The 26,944-nt window shown below is 40.9% G+C and overlaps 1 protein-coding gene across 1 annotated transcript in view; it reads left to right on the plus strand.

Moving 5' to 3' along the window:
* Positions 1-26,944, plus strand: part of LOC145411614 (uncharacterized) — a 71,876-nt gene that overhangs the window by 9,426 nt on the left and 35,506 nt on the right. Inside the window, exons 3-5 of the mRNA XM_080281623.1 lie at positions 19,656-19,783; positions 21,558-21,701; positions 25,073-25,136. Of these exons, the coding sequence (XP_080137749.1) occupies positions 19,656-19,783; positions 21,558-21,701; positions 25,073-25,136 (336 nt within the window). The remainder of the gene's footprint in view (positions 1-19,655; positions 19,784-21,557; positions 21,702-25,072; positions 25,137-26,944) is intronic.

Below are 26,944 nucleotides of genomic sequence, written 5' to 3' on the forward strand. Positions count from 1 at the left end.
CAGTGGATATAGGATCCGGATCACGATCCGGATCCGCCCCCAAATTTAGTCAATTCTTTCTTGGTCCACGGCGCACCTTTCCACAATATTTCATTGAAATTCACAGTGAACTCTTGGAAATATTGTGTGGGATACTCCGCATCTGGATCCGACCCAAAATATAACAATTCTTTCCTTGGCCTATGGCTCACCCTCCGCAAAATTTCACAAAAATCCGTTGTTCATAACTTTTTCAGTAATCCTGCTAACAAACAAACAAACAGACAAACCAACCAACGCGGGGTTAAACACAACCTCCTTGTTGGAGGTACTAATGCAAGAGAGGCAACATTCCTTCTAACTTGTAGGGGAGGTAGTTCATTTGTAACTGCAAGGCTGTTAATAATTCTTACAGCTTTGTTCTGAATTTTGTCCAGTTGTTTTAGTGCCACCTCTCTACATCCACACCACAAGGGTGTGCAGTATTCCATCTGAGAGTGCACATGTGGGAAATATTTCCCCCCAGAGTGGTTGCACTCTCTACTTTTTAAAACAGTTGTCCCTGGTTAGAAGCAGAGTAACACCTGGAGAGCGTTAATAACTATTCTAGCGGTTTTTATAACCCAGAGATTACGTTCTCTTTAATTATTCTTACTATTAATAAATTAAATGTTACTGCATTTAACCCTCGTGGACAACTATATTGTAAATACATGTAATTACTTGGAAACTTTCATTGACCTAAACTGCGTCTGTGTGGTAGACGACGTGTCCTGAGGATGAAAAGCCCTCACATAAAAGCAGACGTAGGTTTGACATATTTACATAAATAAAGGGAATATTTGGTTTGGCTTTAGTGTGATCTAATATACTATAGCAGTAGCTGTGTGTGTGTGTGTGTGTGTGTGTGTGTGTGTGTGTGTGTGTGTGTGTGTGTGTGTGTGTGTTTTGGGCAGCTGAAACCACACATTCAAATCTCACCAATATTGGCACAAAAACCGCAAAAAAATTGCTGATGTAAAAAAAAAAATTGGTCCCATCACGATTGAAAATCTTTTACTATATTTAATGAGCGATCACATTTTGACCACTAAATAAACTAGCACTAAAATAAACTAGCAGTAGCTGTGTGTCTGTGTGTGTACTTCGGACTTGCGTTCAGACGACTTGGGTTCCATTCCTGAAGCTGCAAATAACACGATCAGTTGGTTAGCTGCAAAAAATCCAAGTGACAATGTTACACTAGAACAACACTTAAACGCGAAAGCCCTCCGCAGGAGCAAGTGCGAGAGGCCCGAAGGGCCCATGAGCACTTGTTAAAACTAAGATTAATTAGATTCGCCCTGTATATATCATGATGTAAACTAATTGTAATTAATAAATAGTTGACACCTCTTCAAATCCTGTGAGGGACTAGAGGCACGTCATGTTCAATCACTCTGCTCCTAGACAAGGTTCAAGTAGCACGTTGTAAATACATACCTCAAGGACGCTTGGCAGCCTTGGCAACCGACCTAAACATCAGGCTCGTCATCATCTGTTGTCCGACTCTTTCCACCTACGTAACCTTTACAAATTGGCCAATTCAATGGGAAATTAGCTAGGAGATTGGAAAATAATAATTAGGTGAGTCAGGGTATCAATTACGATACACCTATGCCTCCTAAGAGACTTATGTGAATTTACTTAAGGTCGAGTAAGACTAATACTCATCAGATAAAGAAGTATATAAGAATTTCTGACACATATTTTTCGTGTCCTACGAGTGAGGATCTCCGACTTGCGTAATAAAATTTTTCTACACAGTTTTGGTGCCCCCGAGTGAGGACAGCGACCTGTATACTAAAAAATTTTCCACATATTTTTGATGCCCTGGAGAGTAAGGATAGCAGAGGTGTGCGAAGCAATGAATGTTTTTAAGGTTGCGTTCGTTGGGCATAGCCTACTCGTACTACCACGTTCGGTACAAGTGGATGACGTGGAAATACGTATATACCGAGCTCCGGGTGGAAAGGCAAGTTCCTTTTCCGACGATGAAAGGCTAAATGCTGTATTAGATTGGGAGCATGACCGCACTCTCCTTTTCCTGGGAGGAAATGATATTCATGAAGATGTGGAAGTTAATGGAATTGTGGAAAACATTCTAGCCGTGGTAGGAGCTATAGAAGGTTCATGTAAATCATCGGTAACCATAACCCTTCTTGAGCCTAGAAATCTACCATATGGTTCTCCAGTTTGCTATGGTACGTATAAATTAAATAGCAGAGCCGTGAACAGGAAGTTGCAAAGAATTAGGAAGGGGAAGGATTTTATCCACATTAATGCAAAGCCTTTCCAGGCAACACTAAAGGCCGATGGTATACATTGGAATCATCATGGCAGAGAAGCGGTTCTGCAGAAATTTATAAATTACACAGAACTGAAGAAAGGACAGTTCTATGCTATACAAGGTATGGGTGGGCCTATGGTATACTAGGAGATAAATATTTCTGAGCTCAGGAAAATATGGGTTATTTGGAAATTGAGTGTGGGGATGAGATATAACCCTAGAGGTTTAACAACCCAGGGGGATAGATTTGATATTGCGGACCTAATCTATACAATCTTTAAAAGTTAAAATAATTAGATAATTACTTCGCTGGGGTAAATTGTGGTTGAATTAAATGGTTAAATTATGAAATTAGAAACAGTCAACTTGTCTGTTTCCTTGTTGCAGAGATCTTCTAGTAGTAAGGCAGGATGGGTAACGAGAGCCGTGAATGACTGCAAACAGTTGTTAGATGAAATATCTCTGTCCAGGGAGAAATTAAATAGACCCCTGATTATACTGAAAGACCGATGGACTAAAAATGAAGAAGGTTGTGTAAATATAAATGCGGCCATAGCAGAAGCTGACGATAAAGATCTCTTAGAGTCGGAGACTACTAAATTTGAAGGTAAATTAGAAAATTTTAACCGTAGTGAAGTCACTAGTGTCAAAATTGGCCGAGACTGCCGCGGAAATACAAGTTGTGGAGCAGCAGAGTAAAGCTGTACTACCACAAATTACGCTTCCGGAGTCTGATGGGGAGCAAAATTGGAAATCCTTCTGGGATCAGTTCAGATAGTTCATGATAGAGCAGAACTCCCTAATGTGAGCAAACTCACATATCTGTCAGGACAGGTCAAGGGAACGCCTTATACAAACTGATTACAGAATTACCAGTGGAAGAAAACAATTATGAGGTGGCCTTGACAATCCTTAGACAAAACTACGAAGACAGGGAGCAGGTTATTACCCAATTACTGAAGGCTCTACTTGAATTACCTATACCTAAACATGATTTTGATTCCTTGCAAAATTTTAGAATTGCAATGAGTTGTAATTTAAAGGCTTTAGGTACTCACGAAGATATTAATGCAGCACATTGGGTGCTTTCGAGAATTACGTCCTTAAAGCTTCTACCAAAAACCAAGGATGCCTTGTATGATAGGTACCAAAAGGATAATTTCTCCTGTGAGGAGATTGAGGAAGGCTTAATGCAACTCTGTAAACATTTGCAAGGAACAGTAAAGCCTACTGAGATTAAACAGAAGACTGAAATAAAGAAAAGAAAAACACTAACCAACTGGTTGGAAAACCTAAGTCAGAGAAGGCTAATTATGTGCCTAAAGAAGAGATAGGTACTTTCCTTAGCTCCTTGAAGGCTGAGGATAAAATATTAAAGACAAGGAATAGAGAAGCTGATGAAATTAAGGAAGTTAAACCTCCCATGGTAAAGGACGGGAAAGTTTGTGCATTTTGTGGTGAACAACATTCCAGTGCATCTTGTCAACATTATCCTGATTATGCTTCTAGAGTAGGAAAGCTTCAGGAACTGGGATGTTGTATAATCTGTATGAATTCCGAACACACTTCCGCGGACTGCAAGACAAAATTAAATCTTTGTTTTAAGTGCAAAAAGGATCATCATAGTGCTTTATGCCCAAGGATGAAAAATGAGGTTCCTAAACCTGCAAGCGTTAGTATGGCAATTGCTAAGGCGAATGCTCCAGTAGTAATGCCAGCTGTAGATGTGAAGGTAGTGATTGAGAATAGAAGCCTATTAGTATGTAATTTTTTTGATACGGGTGCACAGAAAACCTTCATTTCTGCAGACATTGTGAAGAAATTAAAGTTACCTATTGTTGGCAAGGTAAACTTAGCCATTACGGGATTCTTAACAACTAAGGAAGCTCAGTCCTTTGATTTAGTTAGACCTGTAATACAATTAGGCAGATATAAATGCCGTACAATAGCAGCTGTACTGGATAATATGGAGACAAGTATATATATATAGATAGATAGATAGATATATATATATATATATATATATATATATATATATATATATATATATATATATATATATATAGATAGATAGATAGATATATAAGAACTGAAGGAAACATCTGATCTACAATACTCAGGGATAAAGTTGGCTAAACGGAATGTAGAATCAGATACTGTGGGTCCCATAAAAATGATAATTGATTCTGATTACTGTGGAAGATTCCCACATGGGACTTTCAAGAAGAATATGGTACATCCGCCGACATGTTGTAAAAATACCCCCGCTAATACCAATACACCAGTCCTGTATGAGACAGCCCTAGCATGTATTCAATATGGACGGTGGGTGTTAGCGCCGAAGTGGTGACATGTAGAGGTGTATGGTATGTAGGAGGACTGCTGGGCCTTGATAGCAGGCTGTGAAGCCTATGCCCAGAGTCGGACACATTAAAAAAAAAAAAAAAAAAAAAAAAAGTTGTTCAAGAGTCCAGGAAGTAACCATATTATGGGTCAGTTGCCTTCTCCAAAACAAGTTAAAAGAGAAGCCAAACTAGTAGACTCAGTCTTTGTTACCCCCACACAGTCATTGATGGTAGCTAGAATAGGTGCAGAACTAGAACCTGCTCAGATAAATGACTTGCTGGATGAAAAAATTGAACCTGTACACAAACTGTGGGACCTAGACAGTGTAGGAATACACTCTGAGGAACCAACCCCTGAAGATAAAATAACCTTGGATTTGTATAACCAGTCAGTTGAATTTAAGGATGGACAGTATTGGGTAGGATTATCATGGAAACTAAACCATTCGGAGTCACCAACAAATTACCAAGCAGCTAAGGCTCAGTTAAATTCTCTTCCAAGAAAGCTGAGAGACAAACCAGAACATCTAACCATATGTGATAATATTATAAAGGATCAATCGAAGAATAAATTTATAGAAGAGGTAGAATTCCCTGTTAACCACGAGGTAGGACATTATTTACCACATCATGCTGTAAGCAAGGATTCAGTAACTACTACCATAGTTTTCAAATGTAGTTGTAAGGCGTCCAAGGGATCAACTGGCTTGAACGATTGCCTATACTTTGGACCTACTCTAACTGAGAAGTTAGGGAATGCATTACTAAGATTTAGATAGAAACCTTATTCTTATACAACAGACATTAGTAAGGCTTTTCTCAGAATAGGACTGAGAGATGAGGATAGGAAATTTACAAAATTCCTCTGGCCTCATGATTCCCAAAATGAGAACAGTCCAATGAAAACTTACTGTTTCCGATCGGTGCTCTTTGGCTCTTGTGCTGGTCCTTTCCTACTTTGCAACACTTTAAAGCATCATTTTGTAAACGACAAATGCCCAGAAATAGGGCAGGCTTTTTACATGGATGATTTGCAAGGTGTTGCTGATACAGAGTCGGAAGTATTGAAGGCTTATGGAGTGGCCAGTTCCGAATGTTGGAAAGCAAATTTGCCGTTACAGAGCTGGAATACAAATTCACCGCTTTTGAGGAATAAAATACAAGAGGACTATCCAGATAATGACATTCCCAAAATTCAAAATGTGTTGGGTCTTAACTGGGATACAAGAGCTGATGAAATAAGTTTGAAACCAATTAAGTTCTCTGATGTCACTCTCACCAAGAGGTCCTTGTTAAGACAGGTCTCCATGTTATTTGACCCAATAGGTTTGGTTAGTCCTATAGTTATTAGGGGCAAATGTTTATTGCAGGAGTCTTGGCGAGAAATGTTAAACTGGGACACCGAATTAGGTGAGACGTAAGTGAAACAATGGGAACAGATTAGAAAGGAGTTTGAAACCACATCAAGCATATGTATTCCCAGGGAAATAAACAGTAATGAGAAGTCGCACTTACACATATTTTGTGATGCTTCTCAAAGGGCATATGGAGCAGTAGCTTATTGCACAACAGGGAGGATAGTAAGATTATTATGTCCAAAGTCAGAGTTGCGCCAATTAAAGGAAGAACCCTACCTCAAATGGAATAGGCTTCCATAGAAGTAGGAATTAAATTGGCTAGGTATATAACCACTGCTCTTGATACTCAGTTTGAGGATATCTATATATGGACTGACAGTGAGATTTGACTTTGCTTGATAGGGAGGGAAGACAGTAAAATTCCTTTCGTCCGCAAAAGAGTGAAGACTATTAAATAGCTGTCTTCCAAATTAAAAATTATGCATGTATCCTCCAAACAAAATCCAGCTGATCTGCTCTCGCGAGGTTCGACTGTAGAGAGACTGATCAAAGATAATTTTTGGTTTAAAGGTCCTAAATGGTTACTCACTAAAGACTGGCCTGAGCAGAAACAGTATAGTATTGCTGAGGTTTGTGTAGTAAACTTGGGACCTATAGTACCTGAGCCAGAAGTAATTGACATTAACAGATTCTCATCAGTAAGATAACCTGTTAACACTACTAAATTAGTTGTTGAATTTTTGAATAAGAAAGTGGGGTTTCAGAAGTTAGATCCCATGGAATATTGGCTGAAAGTGATACAAAGGAATTATTATGGAGAGATATATGACCTTTAGGCCAAGGCACTGGGAGCAAGAATAAGCTGATAAGAGATTTAGGCTTGTTCTTAGACGGAAAGGGTCTAATTAGATGCTGGGACTGAATAATATAGGCTGATTTGCCTCTCCAAACTAGACATCCCATATTATTACCCAAGAGTGGATATTTTGGACAGTTAATTGTAAAGGAAGCCCACGATTTGACTTCACGGATGTATGCCGCAGACTTTGGCCCGAAACAGGGAAAGATATTGGATCCCTAAGGGTAGACAGGTCATAAATAAATATCTCAAAGGTTGCATTACATATAGGAGGTACGAACAACAACCATATGACTATCCAGGACCACCTGTCTTACCAAGGGATAGGGTAAATGTAAGTCGGCCCTTCAAAGTAACAGGAGTTGATTACACAGGGGCTATGACTGTTACGGGTGAGGGAACTCCCCATAAGGTTTATATATGTCTGTTTACTTGCACCTACACAAGGGCAGTCCATCTAGAAATAGCAGATCTGAGTTCAGAGAAATTCCTGAACGTATTTCAAAGATTTACTACTAGAAGGTCTTGTCCTAATAAATTAATAAGCGACAACGGAACCAATTTCATTGGAGCAGCACCTCTACTTCTAAATGTAATGAATGACGCAAAGGTTAAGTTGGCACTGGGAATCTGAAATTGTACCTGGCAGTTCATAGCTCCAAGAGCACCATGGCAAAATGGATTTACCTAACGAATGGTTGGTACTGTGAAGAACTGCCTAAGGTAAACCTTACACAGAACTAAGATCACAAGAGAAGAGTTAAGAGCAGTGCTTATTGAAGTTGAAACTAGGATTAATGATAGACCCCTAACCTATTTAGATGACACTAGCGTTTCGACTGAGGCATTGACACCGGCTCATATGTTATAACGGTATGACAGGAAGCTCCATCCTGTGCTATGTCTAGATATCCACAAATAAGTAGATGATCTTACTATAGAAAATAATGAATTAGGACAACATCATCTGCAGGAGGAATATCAACGTCTGAGAAGGGTATTGGATATTTGGAATAGACATTGGGGCGAAAAATATCTTCTGAGCCTACGAGAAAGTTTTATGGGGCCCAGGCTGCCAGCAACAAGTCAGTTATAAACAAAGGAGTCGTGGTCTTAGTGAAAACAGAACAACCAAGATCCCAGTGGCCATTAGCTAAGGTGATCTCCATGCACCCAGATTCAGAGGGGGTGCTGAGACTTGTAAAAATAAAATGTAGGGGACATACCAACATAAAAACTATTGATAAGCTGGTACCCCTTGAGTTAGCGGCTACCTCGGATACAGGGGATGATGGAGACCAAACAGGTCAAGATGTGTGACTTAGAAGGCCTTAGAAGGCCTGCCCGGCCGTGCTACGCTAAGTAAATCTTCCCTGGAATTTTTCACTGATTTCATCCATTGAAATAAGCCCTATGCCCTATTCTTATACCAAATAACATATACAAGAAAGAAATAAGGTAAGTGAGAGTGCCATACACCTGGAATTGGCTAATTATCACCTGACAACACCTCACGTGCACTCGTTCGCTAATTTTCGCTGTTTATTTCCCCTTGAAATATGCCGTATAATCTATTTTCGTAATAAATATACATATAAGGAGGGAAGGGAGAAGCCTAAGTGATATTTACTTTCACCTGGAACTACCTAATTTATAATGTATTGTCTAGATTTCCTGCCAATCATTTCACTGCTATATATTAGCTGCTGTCAAGAGGCTAACGTTGGTAGTAATGCATTTCCCTAGGTAGGCCACCACCCCGGCCCACCCTTATCAGTTCACTCTCATCTTCCAATGTGGAGGTACGTCTGTTTACTCTTGCTAACTTCAGGGACTTTTCACCCCCATGCAAAGGGCCCTGTGACCTTTACCCCCTACTAAACCTCGTGTGGAAAGAGGTAAAGGGCTGACAATTGATAAAAGAGTGACTACAATCTTTCTATTGAGTAAAACAGTGCAAGTGGAATTGTAGATAATGTGTAAATAATGTGTGAACAGCAAGTGAAAGTAATGAATGTAAATATACGTGAACAGTGGAAAATAGTTTTATGAGTTACTTCAAGTGACAGTGCATAACACAGCGTAAATAAAATAGAAATGTAAATAACGTAAATAAAATAGAGAACGTAAATAGAAATGTAAATGAGTAGTATTATAAGAATACGAGTATATATCCTAGAAGTAAAGAAAGTGAGTTTCACTCTAGCATGTCTGAATACTATGAGTTATGAGAGTGAAGGTGAAAGTGACATTCACTCTCAATGCTAGTATACAGGACGAGAAAGTGAATGCTACGTATTTTACTGAAAGAAATTGAATCCCTACAGTGACAATAAACTAATACTACTGAAGGAAACTTATGGATAAAGACTGTAGATATATATAAGTGTTATATAGTAATAGAAATATAAAGTGTGAGGGGTTTTATGAATAATGAATGACAGAATATCAACAGCGAACTAGCGCAAGTGGGAAGGTCATACGCGCTTGTAATTTTCATTGCTTTCACAGTGGTTTTTATTTGGAGTATGGATCCCAAACTACTTGATAATCATAGAGTAGTGTTTATAGTGTTAATATCTGGCTGTGGTAATCATATTACGGGTTGTCGGGAAGTGTAAAGTGGAGAATTCGTTACCCAACTTCAGAGGTCTCCTCAAGTCCTACGGTAATCGGCGAAGGCTCAACAAACATCCCAGGAGAAAGCTGAAGGTATGTGCCATAGGCATATTTAATTTTAATATTCTAGGACTAATAACTGATTTTTGGCAAATATTTTTTGAGAGTCTGTCGGAGCTTGAATAACCCCGCTGGAGATGCAAAACATTGGGAAACATGCCCGCGGTGTAAGGGTTAATAATTCTTATTATTAATAAATTAAATGCTACTGTGTTTAACCCTCACGGACAACTATATTGTAAATACATGTAAATTACCGGAAAGTTTCGTTGACCTAAACTGCGTCTGTGTGGTAGATGATGTGTCCTGAGGATGAAAAGCCCTCACATACAAGCAGACGTAGGTTTACATATTTACATAGATAAAGGGAATATTTGGTTTGGCTTAAGTTTAATTAACCCTCTCGCGCACGCATAAGTTTCAGTAAGTTTCCCGGCACACGATTTTACTCGACTGGCTGCCCGCCCGCCCGCGTGACACTGAAAACACATATTCTCACAATATTTTCACCACCCAAACCTCACTATACTGCCATGAAACCGATATCATTCGTCGATGTTTGTTCTAGCTGATAAGCACACACACACACAAAAAAAAAAAAGGAAAACACGAATAAAACTACGGTACATAAGGCGGCCCTGAATAAACATTGTGCAAAGTCAGTTTCACTTTCCAACATCACCATTCAAATGCTTTCCATCATACAGGAAAATGTTATTAGAAGTTTTGATGGAGGATTTCAACAGCTTTCTAATGAGGAATATCCGGTTGTGATACAGTTTGTAGTTTTCGAGAAAATAGCCAAAAACTGAAAGCCATAAAAAAAAAAATTGTACAGGGAGCTTTTCTTCAAAACTTTCTCGCCCCGAGTGAGGACACCGACTTGTATAAATAAATTTCTGGCAGCACATGCCTCTTGTAAATCATAGCCAACAGCTCGTCAGAGAAGTAGCTGCAGATTCTATACAATAATCCAAGCTTCTCAGAATCGGTTTTAACAAGTGATCTATAATGAGAGGTCCAGCTGAGGATACTGTAAGGGACACACCGAAAATATCAATATTTTTGGAGATAGGAATACTGTATTTATAGTACTGAAGGTAAAATTTAGTACGAATCAGGCAGTATCTTTCTATTAGTATACTTTGCATGCTTGATTTTACTAGCATTAAGTGATACATTGTTACTTTGTCCCAGTTCAGTGATCTTAGACAAGTCCTGATTTATGAGTGTGTGAAGGAACTGTGAAGTGTTGAGTCATCTGTATGTGAGTGAATGGGATTATGAGTGATAAGTAAGAAATCATTAATATGAATTAGGAATAGGGTTGGTGCCAGGATTGATCCTTGTGGCAGGCCAGCAATAATTGACTGGAAATTGAAATATACATCATTTACTTTTACTTTTATCTTTCTATCACTGAGCTATGAGGAAGTCATTGGAACAAAAGGTGATAGGCTATAGCATGGGAGTTTGGATAGCAAGGAACGGTACCACACTCTGTCAAAAGCTTTAGAAATATCAAGGGCTACTGCATGGGTTTCTCCATGTTGGTCAACTGACAGATGGATGGTGTGAGTCAAGAGACTGAGTATATCAGCACTGGATTTTTCATGGTGAAAACTTTACTGTCTGTCACAAAATAAGCTGATGGGTTCAAGACGTTTAACCCCTACATGCCGGATGACATGTATAGCTAACATGATTCAGGGCGCGGAGGGCCCCCGGTTGACGAGATTAGCCACAAGCATCTTCCCGCCACCCTTGGAACTCACGACCAATTTCTATGACACCCAAACGGGAATTAGGCCTCCTAGGTACCCAATGATGCACAGCTCAGTCCGTACACAGCACTGGTAGAGTGTGGAGCCATATCTTCATCATCATCATCATCATCATTATCCAATTCTGTCCCACTGCATGCAGGGCCAATCCATCATCAACCCCAGCGAAAGTTCTGCCCTTAGTGCCGAGGAAAGGGCTCAGTGACAGTGCCACCCGTTGTGCCTTGGACGACACCGTGTCCTCACAGACACTTAATGAGAGTACATCTTCAGACGAGAGAAGAAGTTGCCATGTGCAAAGTGAACTCTCTTGCCCTCCAACCCCTTCCCACTCTCAGACGCCTGAAAAGGCTCTCAAACTCCTGCAGGACGAGGGCAGGGTTTTTGGCAATGACGAGTTCACTGAGGAGGAGGACATAGATGACCCAGCTCACCAGGTAGGAGAGAGTGGAGCTGGTGGTCATCTGTGAAATAAACGCTGATGAGCCATCTCACCAGGCAGGTGAGTGTGGAGTTGGTGGTCATCTGTCAAATAAACGCTGATGAGCCATCTCACCACCATGCTCGCTGCCTGCTCGCCATCATCTCGCCCTCGAACGTCCACCTTCACCTCAGCCAAGTACTTCAAGGGTGGAATCACCACAACTGGACCCTTCAGGAGTGGAAATTTCCACACGAGCCCCACGTGGTGTTACTCAGCAGGAAGCGTATCCCAAGGGAAGGCCCACAGCAGGTGAGTCATCACTCCCTTACTCCCCCACCTTGCACACCTCTCCCTCTCTTTACCTCCCACCCCCTGCCCATGGGCTTGCACGTGGGCACGCACGCAGAAAAAACATGCTGCACGTGGTAAATGGCCCGCTTTACCAGGTGTGGGTAGAGTGGATACCATTGTCTGGGAGGATGGAGCAGGATTTGAGCCCTCTGTGCCAGTGTTTGATGAGGAAGGAGCAGGTGTTCAGGAAGATGAGCTTCCCCCCAGGCCCTGGACTATTAGCAGTATTTTCAGGGCGATATTCACGACTGCAGTTATGCAATACCTGGTGGAAGAAATAAATTTTCACCAGGCTATGTGTGTGCTGTGGCTGGACGTGGCTGCCAGCGAAAGCACACACATGAGGGACTGGCAACCGTGGAGTGGGGGAATAGTATGGCTAGCCCTTACCATGTTGACGGCGCACGCAAGAAAACATGTGCTTCATGACTACTGGTCGGTAGATGAACTCGTGGGCACACCTGTCTTCGGCAAGTGTATGGCCCATGACAGGTACCTGGCCATCCTAAGATTCCTCCATTTCAATACAGATTTTGGGCCAAATGACAGGCCGTGGAAAATTGACCCATTCTAACAATGCTCAAGGAGTCATTTCCCAGGGTTTTTCGTCCGTTTCAGAAAGTGGTAGTTGACGAGTCACTGGTGTTATTCATGGGTAGGTTGGCATTTATTCAGTATGTGTTGTCCAAGCATCGCCACTTTGGGCTGAAATTCTTTTTCCTTTGCGACTGCAAAACTGGATATATGCTCAGTGTGATAGTCTATTAGGCAACGGATGTTGTTATACTTAGTGACAATCCTCGTGGTTTCTCGGCATCAGTCATGAAACTGCTGATGGAAGGTATTTCAACAGGCATCACATTATATACACCAGTAATTATTACGCTGCCCTGGCACTGACCAAGTATTTGCTTGAACACGGTACTGGGTCCTGTGGAACTGTTTGGGTAAACAGAAAGAATTTCCCTGTATTCCCAGCAAATACTGAGAAAGGAACCCTTCCTACCAAGAAATATGGCAACATGTTAGCCCTTCTCTGCTATGACAAGAGATGGGTTAACATGTTGTCAGCAGTACATATGGGTGTGTTTAAGGAAACGGGAAAAACATAATACAGGATCAGGGAACCCGTGTTGAAGCCAGATGCTGTCAGTGATTATATCAACATGCGGCTTGTCGATAAATCGGACATGCAAATTGGTAAGGTTGATTGCCTGTGTAAGTCCTGCAGGTTGTACAAGAAGGCGTTTTTACACATTCTTGATATCGCTGTCTTGAACAGTTTCATGCTGTTCAAGGAGCTCGTCAGGAAACCTCTCTATCTACGAGAGTTTGAGAGAGAGTTTGCACGCGAACTCCTTGAGGAGTAGTCAACTGCACAGGTGCCAGGTGCTAGGTGGGGGACGCAGACAGCACCTACAGTGGACAGGCTAAGCTGTGCAGGCTACTTCTGGTGGCACAGGCTGGTAGACATTGGCCATACCACAGCAGGTTGCCAGGCATACAGGTGGTGCCACGTCTGTAACACGACCAAACGCCGTCCCGCAGAACAAAAAGACAGCCTACCAATGTGCAGAATGCAAGGCCTCCCTGTGCCCTAAATGTTTTTGCGAGTATCACTCTGAGCATAATTACTGAGCAGGTGTGTGTGGGAAAGTGTAAATAGTATGCAGGTATGCACAAGTGTGTGTTTTTTTTCCTATAGATAAGTGAAATGTTAGATATTATAAGTGATTTCTAGTGAGTACTATGATATAAGTGTTTTATAATAAGTTCTATAAGTGCATGTTACTGTTTATTGGTTACTGGTGAAAAAATTATTGGAAATACCTTAAGTCAGCCTACCAGTTACATGAAAGAAAACCACTTGTGAGCGGGCCAGAAAGAACATTACCTAGTTAGCTATAACTAAATGTTTTCCCTCGATACTCAGGAAATAGTGTTGAATATGTGAGCATAAGTGTTTTTGTGATGTGAAGTACAAATAATGTAAGTTGTGTTTAACACTGATAAGATTTTCATAGTCCCTTGATTAGTACAAATCAGTCTGAATTACAGTACAAGTAATTACCTCATACTCAGCCATACTGCGTGAAACAGCCACAGCATTTACTTGTCAAAGTGCAATTACCCATAATCGTGATGTCAACTGCAATTATAGAGTCTTAGTAGTGGGAAATTAGTATAATTGACGTAAGAAGTGATTAAAGAAAACAGAGAACTATTTTTTCCCACACTCCTACAGGGCATAGAGGCACTATGAAACGGGCAGAAAACCCTTTATGGAGCCACATGGATAGAGTGGTGACTTATCCTTACGATGGTGAGTAAGCAAAAGTTGAGGATTGAGTGGAATTTTCCACATTCCTTCCAAGGATGCCTGGACAGTGTTACAATCACCACTCTTGTCAATGCTGCCAATGCTAGCCAGCGAGTCCAAGGTCACTGCCAGTGGCACGCACTCTGAACCAGCCCGCCTAAGTATGTAAAACCATTCGTCTTCAACTTATCCTTACTCATCTATGGGACCACCTGGAGACCTTGGGATACCTTCATTTGTTAGAGGAAGAGTTGGTGAGTCTTATGTATCTTCATTTTTTTTTTTCTCTCTAGCTATTATAGTTTGGCAGATATTATGGTTTGAAGTAAGAGAATTTTGCTTGAAATCTCATAAATTTCCTGTAAGGAGGAGTGGGCAATGGCAGGAAACCTCATTGGAGAAGGGTTAACAATATGCTTATTAATTACTGTCTCAAATACTTTACCAAGAGATGTGATAGCGATTGGTTTGTAATCAGAGGGGTCATAAGAACTACCTTTCTTTGGAACTGGGTGAGTATTTGCTGCTTTCCAAGAAATAGGGAATGAAAAAGTACGGATGCATAATCTGAATAATTTCACTAGAAAAAGAGCAAGTTCTGGGAAACACTTTCTCAAAATGATTGGAGGAATTCCATCTGGACCTGGAGCTTTCTTGCTTGGTAAATTGTCTAGGATAGGCATACGTATCTTTTTTTTATCATAAGTGGAGCGGTTTCGAGAGAGTCGAGTTCTAGTACAGAAACATTCTGATTAACCTCGTCTAAGATAGAATTTGTGGCAAACATACTAGCAAGGATGTTCACCTTTCCTCGTGGGTCGTTCATATTGTTCCCATTTGAAGATTATTGTGGGAGAATGGGCGATGACATGTTAAAGTTGTTACTGAAACAACTGAGAGTGAGGAGAATGTTATATTGTCATTAGGATTATTTGATAGTGTGCATGTTTGGTTGTGATGAAAATTTGATAATGCAAAAGGGGTCAAAAGTGGAAGAATATATCCAGTCTTATGGGTGAGTGTAATGCAGAAATGGTGATGAGTGGTGGTGCAGATGCGTTTGAAGACAGTCTCACCTGATATGTGCCACCTGTGGGCAATGCTGTTGATCTGAAACACCTTGGTGATTGAGGAGTGTAAATATTCATTCAGCTGTTTTGTGGCATTTGGGAGAGAGACACTGAAAAAATCTTTTATGGTTGAAAAGCTGTGCATTCAGGAAGCTGACTGACCCAATTCCAACCTATAGTGACATGTCTTAGAAGATGGCCTTAACTCTTGACTGTAGGCAGGAGTGTTGGAACAAAGTGACAGCTGTCCCATCCCTGTGGTCTTCACGGTCCAACAAGTTTCAGTAGTCTGATGAACTGGACCTGTTCGAAAAAACGCAGAGGGTCTCATCTGAAGAAGTACATTATCTAAAGTCCATTGGACTACATCAGATAGATGTGTTGTAGCCCGATGGGATGTTAGGAAATAAATTCAATGAATTCCGACAAATATAGGAGGGAGGCCAAGTGGGTTCTGATTGATGTAGGTTCGGCTGCAGAGCCATTCATTTTGGCGCCTTCCCTAAGGTGATCCTGAATGACTTCCGAGGGTCCTTTTTTTTGCAAAGAAAATGAGCGTCTCATGGGATAACTACTTACTGAGAGTACCTGCCTGATCCCAAGTTGTTGCTGCCCTCCTTGTACTCACCCCCCCCCCCCTGTTTCATTATTATATTTACAAGCCGCGATAGCAAAGCTGGAATTATTTACAATTTATGTGTGTGTGTGTGTGTGTGTGTGTGTGTGTGTGTGTTAACTTTGTAACCGCTCAAGATATCATCAAAACATTTAAAGGTGTGTAGTACGGATAAAAATGGATCATGAGTTCGAAATTGGTAACAGTAGGCCAAGGTCTGTATGTCTGTTACCACGATAACTTAGCAAACGCTCAAGATATGATCACAAAATTTTACATGAGTGTAGCAGGGATGAAAATCTCAAGCACAATCGAAATTGGTGAAAGTAGGTCAAGGTCAAGGTCATATTCCGAGCCGCGCTAAATATGTATCGGCTCGTGGCTGGTGTGATTCCCTCCTTGGGGGCCTCTAGTTATTATTATTATTTTTGTTGTTTTATTTCTATTATTATTTTATTATTTTTGGTGGACACAGAAAACATTGATGTGCCAGATGGAATGGTGTTAGGTTCGAGGTGCCGGACCACGTCTTCAGCTGATATGTCATTGTATGGGGGCTGCATAACCTTTATAAAGTAATACTGACCTGCCAATATTAGTAATTTCAAAATTTCTTTGTTTGGTGACTACACCAGCAAAACAGGGTAGATGAGAGTCCAAAATTACCTCAGACACGACATGGAGTGGGATGTGACTGCAGAAATGGATCAGAATGGTAGTGCTGTAATAGACATTTGTGCCGGGAGGGGGTTGGTAATAGCCAATACCCTCTTCAGACTCAAAATAATCCACAGGTATACAAGGCGAGTGATGAGATGGATGGATGGAGAACTGAATGAACGTAAGGCAATGACTGAGTATGTCTGTGTGGGTGATAGGATGAGAAGGTGTGTAATGGATGCAAGAGCATATAGAGGTTGGAGGAGTGGACTTCCTGACCACACCTTGGTGGTGGTGAGAGTCAAGGTTCAAATGAAATGGAAGAAAAGAAGAAGGGAAGGACAGGAGGACATAGTTCATACAAGGAGGGGGGAAAGGTTACAAGAGAATGAAAAAAAAAAAAAAAACAGAATATAAGAGAGAAGTGAAGGGGCAATTGGGTAAATATGGCTTGGAGCAGATGGAGGACATGGAAGGTGTGTGCAAGATGTTCACAGAAGAAATCTGTGCAGCAATGTGAGGTGGTGTGTGGGGTGAAGAGAAGATGAAAGGGGATGAAAGGAACAACATGGTGGAATGAAGAGGTGAAAGAGGCTGTGGCACAAAAGAAGAAAGTATATAGTGAATGGATGAGAAACAGAGGTGTGGAAGAAGCTGAGAGACGGAAGAGAGAATTATATGTAGAGAGGAAGAGAGAGGTGAAAACATTATTAAGGGAGAGAAAGAAGAGAGTCGATGAGAAATTTGGAAGGAATTTGAGTGTAAAGTGGGGGGAATGTTAGAAAATGTTTTGGAAGGAGGTAAAGAGAGTTAGACAGGGTGTCAAGTAAGATAGTGAGGAGTGAAAGTTAAAAATAGTGGATTACTAGTGGAGAAGGGAGAAAAGGTGAACAGATGTAGAGAACACTTTAAGGAATTGTTGAACATAGAGAATGAAAGTAATGCGAGTATAAGTGGCTGGGGAATGGCTGGGAGACAGAGGGATGTGAGAAGAGAGGAAGAAATGAGAGCATGGAAGTTGTGGAAGCAATGAAAAAAGTCAAAAGGGGGGAAGCCCCAGGAATTGTTGGAGTGTGTGGTGAAATGCCGCAGCATGGGGGTGAGATAGTAGTAGAATGGATGTGGAAGATGTGTAGATTGGCTTGGGGGGAAGGTAAAGTAACGGAGAATTGGAAGTCAGGTATAATTATTCCCCTGTTCAGAGGAAAGGGGGAAAAAGATGTGTGTGGCAATCATAGGGGCATTTGTCTTCTTAATGTAATAGGAAAAGTATATGGTAGGATACTCATTGACAGAGTTAGGGAAATAACAGAGGAATTTGTTGGAGAAGAACAGGGAGATTTTAGGAAGGGAAGAGGTTGTGTAGATCAGATATTCATTCTTACATCTTTAGTGGACAATTTTGTAGAGAAGGAATAGAAGTTGTATGCGGCCTTCATGGATTTACAGAAAGCATCTGACAGGGTGGATAGACAAGGATTGTGGAAAGTATTAAGATTATATGGATTAAACGGGAAGTTGATGAATGCCGTGAAGAGTATGTATAAGGGTGCTAATGCTGCAGTGCTTGTGGATAGTAATTGAGTAAATTTTTCTATATGAAGGTTGGACTGAAACAGGGATGTGTGATTTCTCCATGGTTGTTCAGTTTGTATATGGATGGGGTTATAAAAGAGATACAAGGTAGGGCAGTGGATGGTGGTGGAGCAACCATAATGATAGAGGACAGTGTCTGGTAACTCCCTGCACTATTGTTTGCAGATGATAGTTCATTGTTAAGTGAAGATGAAGGGAAGTTGCAAGGCTTGGTGGATGAGTTTGGAAGAGTGTGTAAGAAACGGAATCTGAAGGTGAGTGTAGGGAAGAGTATGGTCTTCGAGAGAAATGAAATCAGTGAATGTACAGTGAGGTTGGGTGAGGAGGAAATGGAAAATGTGAGTGCGTTTAACTACTTGGGTAGTGTGATGAGTAAGGATAGAAGTTTAGGTGATGAGGTGCTTGAAAGGTTACAGCAAGGAAGAAACGTTGCTGGTTCCTCGAAAGCAATGACAAGAAACAGGGAAGTGAGCATAGAAGTGAAAAAGTTGCTGCATTACAGTATTGTGATACCAACTCTAACGTATGAAAGTGAAGCTTGGACCTTGTAGGAGTGACAGAAGTCAAGAGTGAGAGAAGTGGAGATGAGTTATTTGAGAGGAGCATGTGGAGTCACATGAAGAGACAGACCGACAAACGTGGAAATGAAGGAGCATTGTGGCGTGGATGTGGATGTGTGGATGTGATAGGAAGCGTTAGAAGAAACACATTGAGATGGTTTGGCCATGTGGAGAGGATGGAGAGTGATAGACTGACGAGGAGAGTATATGTGAGTGGGATGGGGGTGGGGAGAGGGAGGGGGAGGACAAGGATGAGATGGAGGGATGGAGTGGAGAGGTATATGAGAGAGGGGAGTGTGAGCTGGAAGCAGGGCAGTGAAATGGCGGGGGACAGAGCGACATGGAGGCGATATGTTTGTGGCCACCTCATACGGGATTAAGGCATCTGGCAATAGATATAATAGTTAGATGACATGGATCTCTTGATAGTTCCTAGATCCTTCGAATTATTTTTTTTCCAATGCAGTGATTATAGTGAGTACTCGTATTTGGTGGTGATTGTTAGAAGAGCTGTAATGACGATGCTAATGGTTAAGAGGCTGAGAGAAGTATAAAAAGTGTAAGTTTATTAAGAGATTGAAAAATAATTGTAAGTATAATGTTGTGTATACTGGGAGCTAACAACCAGATGATCAGAGCAGAGGAAGTTGTGGAGAGGGTGGTAGTGATACCTGCAGAACAACCTTTTTTTTTTTTTTGTCATCGATTTCCTTTTGATTTCCCAGCGGGTGTCGACTGTCCAGAAAATGAGCTTTCCTGCAGCAGCGAGGAGTATTGTATGCCCATCAGTTATCTCTGTGATTATGACACCGACTGTTCAGACGGCGAAGATGAAGATGAAGACCTCTGCCAGGTAAAACTTGAGTCCAATATACTTCCTAGTTTACAGATATACAAAGACAGACGTAGCACCATAGTGAGCATTCATTTAATTGTGAGCACAGTTTTTTATGCAGTATAAGAAATAGTGCTTCAGTGACTGGGTCAAAAGCGCGCGCACGCTCGCACGCACGCACACACACACACACACACACACACACACACACACACACACACACACACACACACACACACACACACACACACACACACACACACACACACACACACACACACACACTCTGACTATATATTTCAGTAAATGTAATTAACCATGATAAGGACAGTGATGATTAAGCATCATGGTTATAGACCTTCAGTCCTTGGTCATATTGCTAGTGATCAGTTTAATATATTCTTTAGAATGTTATAATCCACGATCTTTCACATAATTATTTCCATTAAAATTATTAATGAAACACATGTAAATTCTATCTCTTCTTAATAATGTTAATCACAATATCCGTCATAGCATATAACGTGAATTATACTTTGCTTTGGCAGTATTGTTAATCATATTGTCTGTAGATAATGAGAATAAAGCATTTCTCATGGCTGTGGTAAAGGTTATTTGTATTCCATTTACGTCGCAGTGAGCAGCCGAACCAGACGAGTCATATGGATTAGCAAGCTGAACAAAATTTGCTGGAGCAATATCCGTTTACTTCAGCTTGACCCAGATGTTCGTCCTTTTTAGTTCCTTGCATGTAGATCGGTAGCACAAAAAGTCATTGTTACGACTCACGTCCTTTCCATAGCCCTTCTTCGTGACTAGCATCACGCTCTAACGTTATTCTTCTGCAATAACTAAGCATTCAAGTTGGAAGGATGACAAGCTAAAGTGAACAGAGTATAGTAGTTAGGCACTTCACCCTGCTGACATGTTTTACTTTATATAGTTGCTAAAACCAGGCGATTCTTATTCACCTAGATTGATGTTTTCTTTTGAAGTGGAGGACTTAGCTATATCCTTAAACAAAACTATCACTGTTATAGGTCTTTCCTAAGAGGCATAAAATCGTTCAGTGGTAGCATGAGTAGAAAAAAGGTAAAAAAAAAAAAAAAGTCACCTGATGGAAGAGGTTAAGGGTTTGAGCGTATCGTACATCTGTGGACAAAAAGTTTCACTCCATTACGATAAATAACTGTACTTTTTTTTTTTTTTACTCTAACTTGGCCTAATATAGCCATCTCTCCACCTTGAGTTGTAGCAAAAGATTAACATTATGATATTAGTCAGGAATATGTCCCATGGAAAGGAATGTAGAGCCGTAGCATTGTCTTTTTCCACCACTGACCTACGCGAAATGAGCTGCAGAAATACGAAAGGTTGGGCCAAGTAAAGGTGCAATGAGTATAGACTGCACACTGACTTTCCCAACCCAGCAGCACTTCGATCTTTCGAATCCAAGCAACTTATCACAATATTTTATCGTAAGGTTATAATTTGGAATAAAAAATAGAGCGATGATACAGTATGCAACTGCACAATGTATGTCTCATTCCTGCCACCGTATCATTGGCGGCAGAGGAGGCTTTGTAGCACCTCATCCTTAGCGAGTCATTTTGCATTTTGCACATGAACATTTTTTCGTACCTTAAAAATATCGTTTAAATATTCGACACGGTTTGCAAAAGTAATATACACGAAGATATTGAAGTGCAAAGAGCAGAATAAATGTCTTAGGAAGAGCTGTTACGAATTCACTAATGCAACTCAGAGTACAAGGTACTAACTTGCCTTCAAGGAGTTACGGTTGACGGCCTGCCGCTCAGGTAGGGGAAGTGCGGAGTGTACACGTGAGGGAACAAGCACCTGCGTGTCGCTGGCCGAGTACTGCAATTACACCGACCCCCCGTGCACAGGATCAGTCGACCCAAGGCTATGTCAGGTACGTGGACAGGTAGTTAGGGATGTGATATCTTGTTTACAGTGACCCTAGTTTGATTTCAGGCTGGGGCAGGGGAGGGTGTTGTTGAATTTCGTTAATTCTGTCCCAGTATTTGTCATCACATGGTTCGAACTTCAGATGAGTGCTATACGGTCTAAAACGAGATGAGTTCCATCCTCAGCTGTGGCACGGGCCAATTTGATTACTTGAATTTTGCTAAACGAGTGCTTAGTCATTTTCCGCAAGACACGCAGACATGACATTCAAACACCCCCGCTAGTATCATCCTAACAGTCCTGAGTATGACAGCCCTATCATGTATTTAATTTGGACTGTAAGTATTACTGCCGAAGTGGTGACATATGGAGGTGCGTTGCAACCAGCAGGAATATTAAGTCTAAGGAAACGGGCTATAAGTCTATGTAGTAAAAAAGAAAAAAAAGCATGAAAATAACGTGGAGGACGTCATGCTTTCGGAATCCAATGGTAACATATTATCCAGCATCCTTCGATTACATGATCTGCTATGATGAGCGAATGGAGAGTAAGAGATATACCAGGAGACAGTATGTGAGTGAAGTGGAAGGAAAGGAAGGGGGGAGGGGGAAGAGAGAGACAAAGCATGGCGTGGAGGGACAGGGTGGACAGGTATATGAATGAAAGCAGAGCGGATGGAGGCAGGACAGTTTGATAGCGGAGAACAGGATAACGCTGAGTTGATTTGTTCGTGGCTATCTCCATTGGAATTAGGGCGTTTCACCATAATACACAATTACATCAGTTACTGTCACTGACACAGGATGTAGGCTTTGAACGCCGCTGAAATTCTGCAGTCAGTATCAACATTTAATCCATCCTGATTTTTGTTTTAGGTCTATGAAACCTCCATAGCAGCAACTCAAGTAGAAATACAATGCGTCTGATTAGGATTCTACAGAGCAGGATGGAGAGACCCTGTGAAAGGTACAAGGAGTACATGGAACAGAAGTCGAGTTCTTAAAGCTATCCTTAACAAAATACCTACGAGGACAGATGGTGAGATACGTTAGAGCAGCGTTTCTTAAACTTTTCCGACCTCAGCACAACTTGCAGTAGGACCGCACAGTCCAGCATCCCCTTACATCTGGTTACTGGGACTACAGTTGCTACACTGCTACAGTTACTACACTACTACAAGGATAAAGTAAAGTACAGTGAAGTACTCCTTGACAATTTATTCTGTACATTCTCCAAAAATAAAATCTCAACGATGCCAATACTAAGCAAAACCAATACATGTTGCATTTTCCAGCACCTCCTAAAATTAACTTCAGCATCCCCTGGGGTGCTAACACCCCAGGTTAAGAAACGCTGAGCTAGAGGAATACCAGAACAGTCTTACGATGTAGACGATGTTTACGAAAAATAAAGCAATGCATGAAGTGTAAAAAGAAGTACCTGGACAGTGCCTCTGAAGTGGCAGGGAGAGACAGCTGGATAAATGAGAGAATCATGAAAAATGTAATGTAAATGTTGCTTTAGTCAGAAAAAAAAAGAGGATAGTATCCAGAGGTGGTTTGATATTCAGAAGTGGTTTGGTCATGTGGAACGAAAGGGGAATGTGAGACTGCTTTGACACGTGGTATTTTTTTTTTTTTTAATAATTCTTTCCACTCTGAGTACTCTGCCTGCCCTTTTCCATGTCTTTCTCAGTTTCACTTTACATTCTGCAATCGTATATGAGTAAATTAGGGAGATATGTCCATCGCCTTCTTTCAAGTTTCATGTCATAAGAACACCCAGGTATCCTTCTATCTACAGTTAGGAAATGGAGCAGTCTTCTGTCAATGTTCAGTGCGCTTTCTTCTGCTATTATTGACATTTTAACTCTTTTTATTTAGAACATGAATTACGTATGCACATCTCTCCCGCCACAAGTCAAGGTATTAAGTCGATGCTGTTATTGTATTCCCGTGGTCAGTCGAAGCAACTCACTGCATTATTAACAAAACTCATGCCAACCTTTCCATTTACTTAGCTCCTTACAAATTTATTTCATTAATTAGTATGAGACACACATACAAACTAGACAACCCACGCAGACAAGCTGTTATGAAGGATGTCAGTGTTTCTGCCATAATATTAACAATGCAGTAATCTTCAGTCTCACATATTCATAGTTATTCTTCCATTGTAACCCCTATACTGACTCATTTAATTCTTGTTTTCTCTCGTTTCAGACATTAATGCACTTTTAGAATGAGAGGGATTAGGAATAGCTTTCATTAATCCTTCCAGTACAAGAAATCTTTCCTTAGCTGTGTAACTTTACCAGGGAAAAGAATGAATTAGATAAGCTAATATGTAATCGGATTCAAGGGTTTAAAGGTTTCTTCCATGTGTCACAAATACTATGTTGTATGCTATTTCTTCAACTACTGACTGATGCATCTCTCTCTCTCTCTCTCTCTCTCACACACACACACACACACACACACACACACACACACACACACACACACACACACACACACACACACACACACACACACACACACACACACACACACACACACACACACACACACACACACACACACACACACACACGCCTATCACATCTTTCGTTTCCACTTCCTTCCTTCCTCATAATTAACCCGTCTTTTTATGTTCCTCGCACACTTTCCTTTCATGTCTAATGACACTTTTTGATCACATCTACCGTAATTATGGACTGAAGCCACTGCTATCATCACGGACTATTTTTTTTTTTTTTTAATACTGTGTAGGAGGTAATCAAACTTTTTTAAAGCACAGTCAGGAACAATGTTTTACCTGCTGTTCCACTGCGTCATCACATTTAGGGCATGCCCATTATTTTCCTTCCTGATCCATCATAACAGAGAGAATAATCCATCACCTGAGAAGCATACCAACCCCGTCTCAGGTTCGGAATATTAGCCAGCAGAGGAAAGTGAGAAACAGAACAGAAGGAACATTATGCAAGCAAGTTGGTGCCCGACTACGTGTGTTTTCATTATACAGTGCTGGTGTCTGAAACTCCAACAGATAAAGTTTTCCATATATTCTGCCATCAACGGACGATTTTGTTTAACTTAGATGTCCAGGTAATGCAGATGTTAACTGAAGCTTGGTACTTGTATATGAAATGTCTCCCTAAGCAAATGAAATCGTATGGAAGCAGCAGTAACAATAATAACAACAACAGCAACAGTAATAATAATAATAATAATAATCATCATAATTAATAATAATAATGATAATAATAATAATAATAATAATAATTAATAATAATAATACACTCATCACAGTCAAGTTGTTCAATGACATAAAGTTAGTCCACTAACACTGTGTGTATGGTATTTCGGCAGATGATTAAGGACAAAATGGTTCAGCGACTCGAGGATATATTGGTGGAGCCAACCATGCCAGAAGGTGAGTACAATGCAGTAAAGTATTAGGACATACCTAATTACTGTGTGTGTGTGTGTGTGTGTGTGTGTGTGTGTGTGTGTGTGTGTGTGTGTGTGTGTGTGTGTGCTCTACGCCCATAGATGCTGCCATTTGGCATGGACTGGAGAAGGGGGTTGATTGCTCTCGGATCATCAAATCTCTTCGTCCGTAGTGAACCTCCGTCAGAGTTCATCCCACAGATGGCTGGGTACGGCTGACTCGAGGCAGTATTCTGCCTCAACGAACGAGTTTCAACCTCTGACATCCACAGTTCCCATCTCTCCTACTTAGTTTAAATTAATATCCGCCGAAAGAGTAATCCTGTAATGATTAATGACTTTTCTAATCATGTCTCGGATCAAGAATGGTTTCTCAGTAAGTTTAATCGAGACCGGGCCAGGACTGGCGAAATGCAAAACGAACAGTCAGACACCGGTATCTATTTTCTACCGCAAATTAGGTCACAAGACGGTTCTTCCCCTCAATATTCAGTAGACAGTTTTTAGCCAGGGGTTTATCATTTAATAATGAAAAAGAATACTTTTACAAATATGTAATATATGTATAGATGCAATCTTTTAGATTATTTTACTTATTGGTTTCAATAATCGCATTATCCAATACTTTCAAGAAGCTCCTTTGAAATTCTGTCTGCTAAAAATTGTCGACTGTATATTGTGATAAAGTCTGAGGTTCACTATGGAAGAAAAGAGTTGATGATCCAAACTTTCGTCGAGCATGTACACACAAACAAACAGATACACTGTTGCCAGCACCCGTTACTCACCTCTCGCGGCTAGGTGGCCCAGGTGGAAAGTTTGGCGACTGTACGTTTTATGATTCAAATGACCTCTTGTCTCTTATGGATAATAATCTACTTTTATTCTGTTTGGGGGGCTTTTGCATAGTTTCAAAGAGAAATCTCAGACATGTGCGACTGTCATAATATGATGATGAAAGATGCCTCCTATGTAAGAAACTATAGTTTGCTAATGCAATATCAACTTCCTGAAAGTCTGACACAGTGTCCACATTAGTCTCTTGCACTAGTAAATTAGATTCACAGTTTCAAATTATATTCCATACCTTGCCTCAAAACCTTGAAACAGGAATGGATCAACTAACGGAGAACCATGCTGTTTATTCGTAAAGGTCCACCGATATTTAGCACAAGCATGCCGGAATTGCTACTTTTCTATCTCGTTTTGCCGGTGTACATGGAAATGAGAGTAGCTGGCTTTGTAGTCCCTTCAAGAACTCGCACAATCATCTCTTCACCATGTCATAGGGTTCCATATCAGAGCCAATATTTTATTGAAATCGCTTCATCCTGCGTGGTATATAGCAAGTCACACACTAATAATCTTCAGCAACATTATAATAATAATTTACCTGTGAGTGTAGGACGCTAATATTCCTGATAAGATCTCAGTTCATCAGGCTTAGACACCATCGAAAATATCGTACTGCATTGTGGGTGAACATCGTGGTTATGGAGGTCACGAAAAGCATTTCACATTAGATATCTAGACAGGTCAGGTCATGATAATGTGAGATCGCTAGCCACAAGGGTACCAGTCTGTATTTGTGAGTACGTCGGATCACCTACCTTAAGAAGAGACACTAACTCTTAACTATCGACCACCAAACCCTCAAGAATGTTCTCATGTTGGCTGGACACGACATTCTCCAAAAAAGGGATACCCCTCTCCCTGCCAAATCTCCAGGTTACAGGACTGGCGATAGCAAGGCAGCTGGTGGACTAATGCATCAAGGCCCACACAATGAAC

The sequence above is a fragment of the Coenobita brevimanus genome, chromosome 90 (assembly GCF_032717465.1).
Source record: "Coenobita brevimanus isolate Jiangsu-jjx chromosome 90, ASM3271746v2, whole genome shotgun sequence".
NCBI classification, from domain to species: Eukaryota; Metazoa; Arthropoda; class Malacostraca; order Decapoda; family Coenobitidae; genus Coenobita; species Coenobita brevimanus.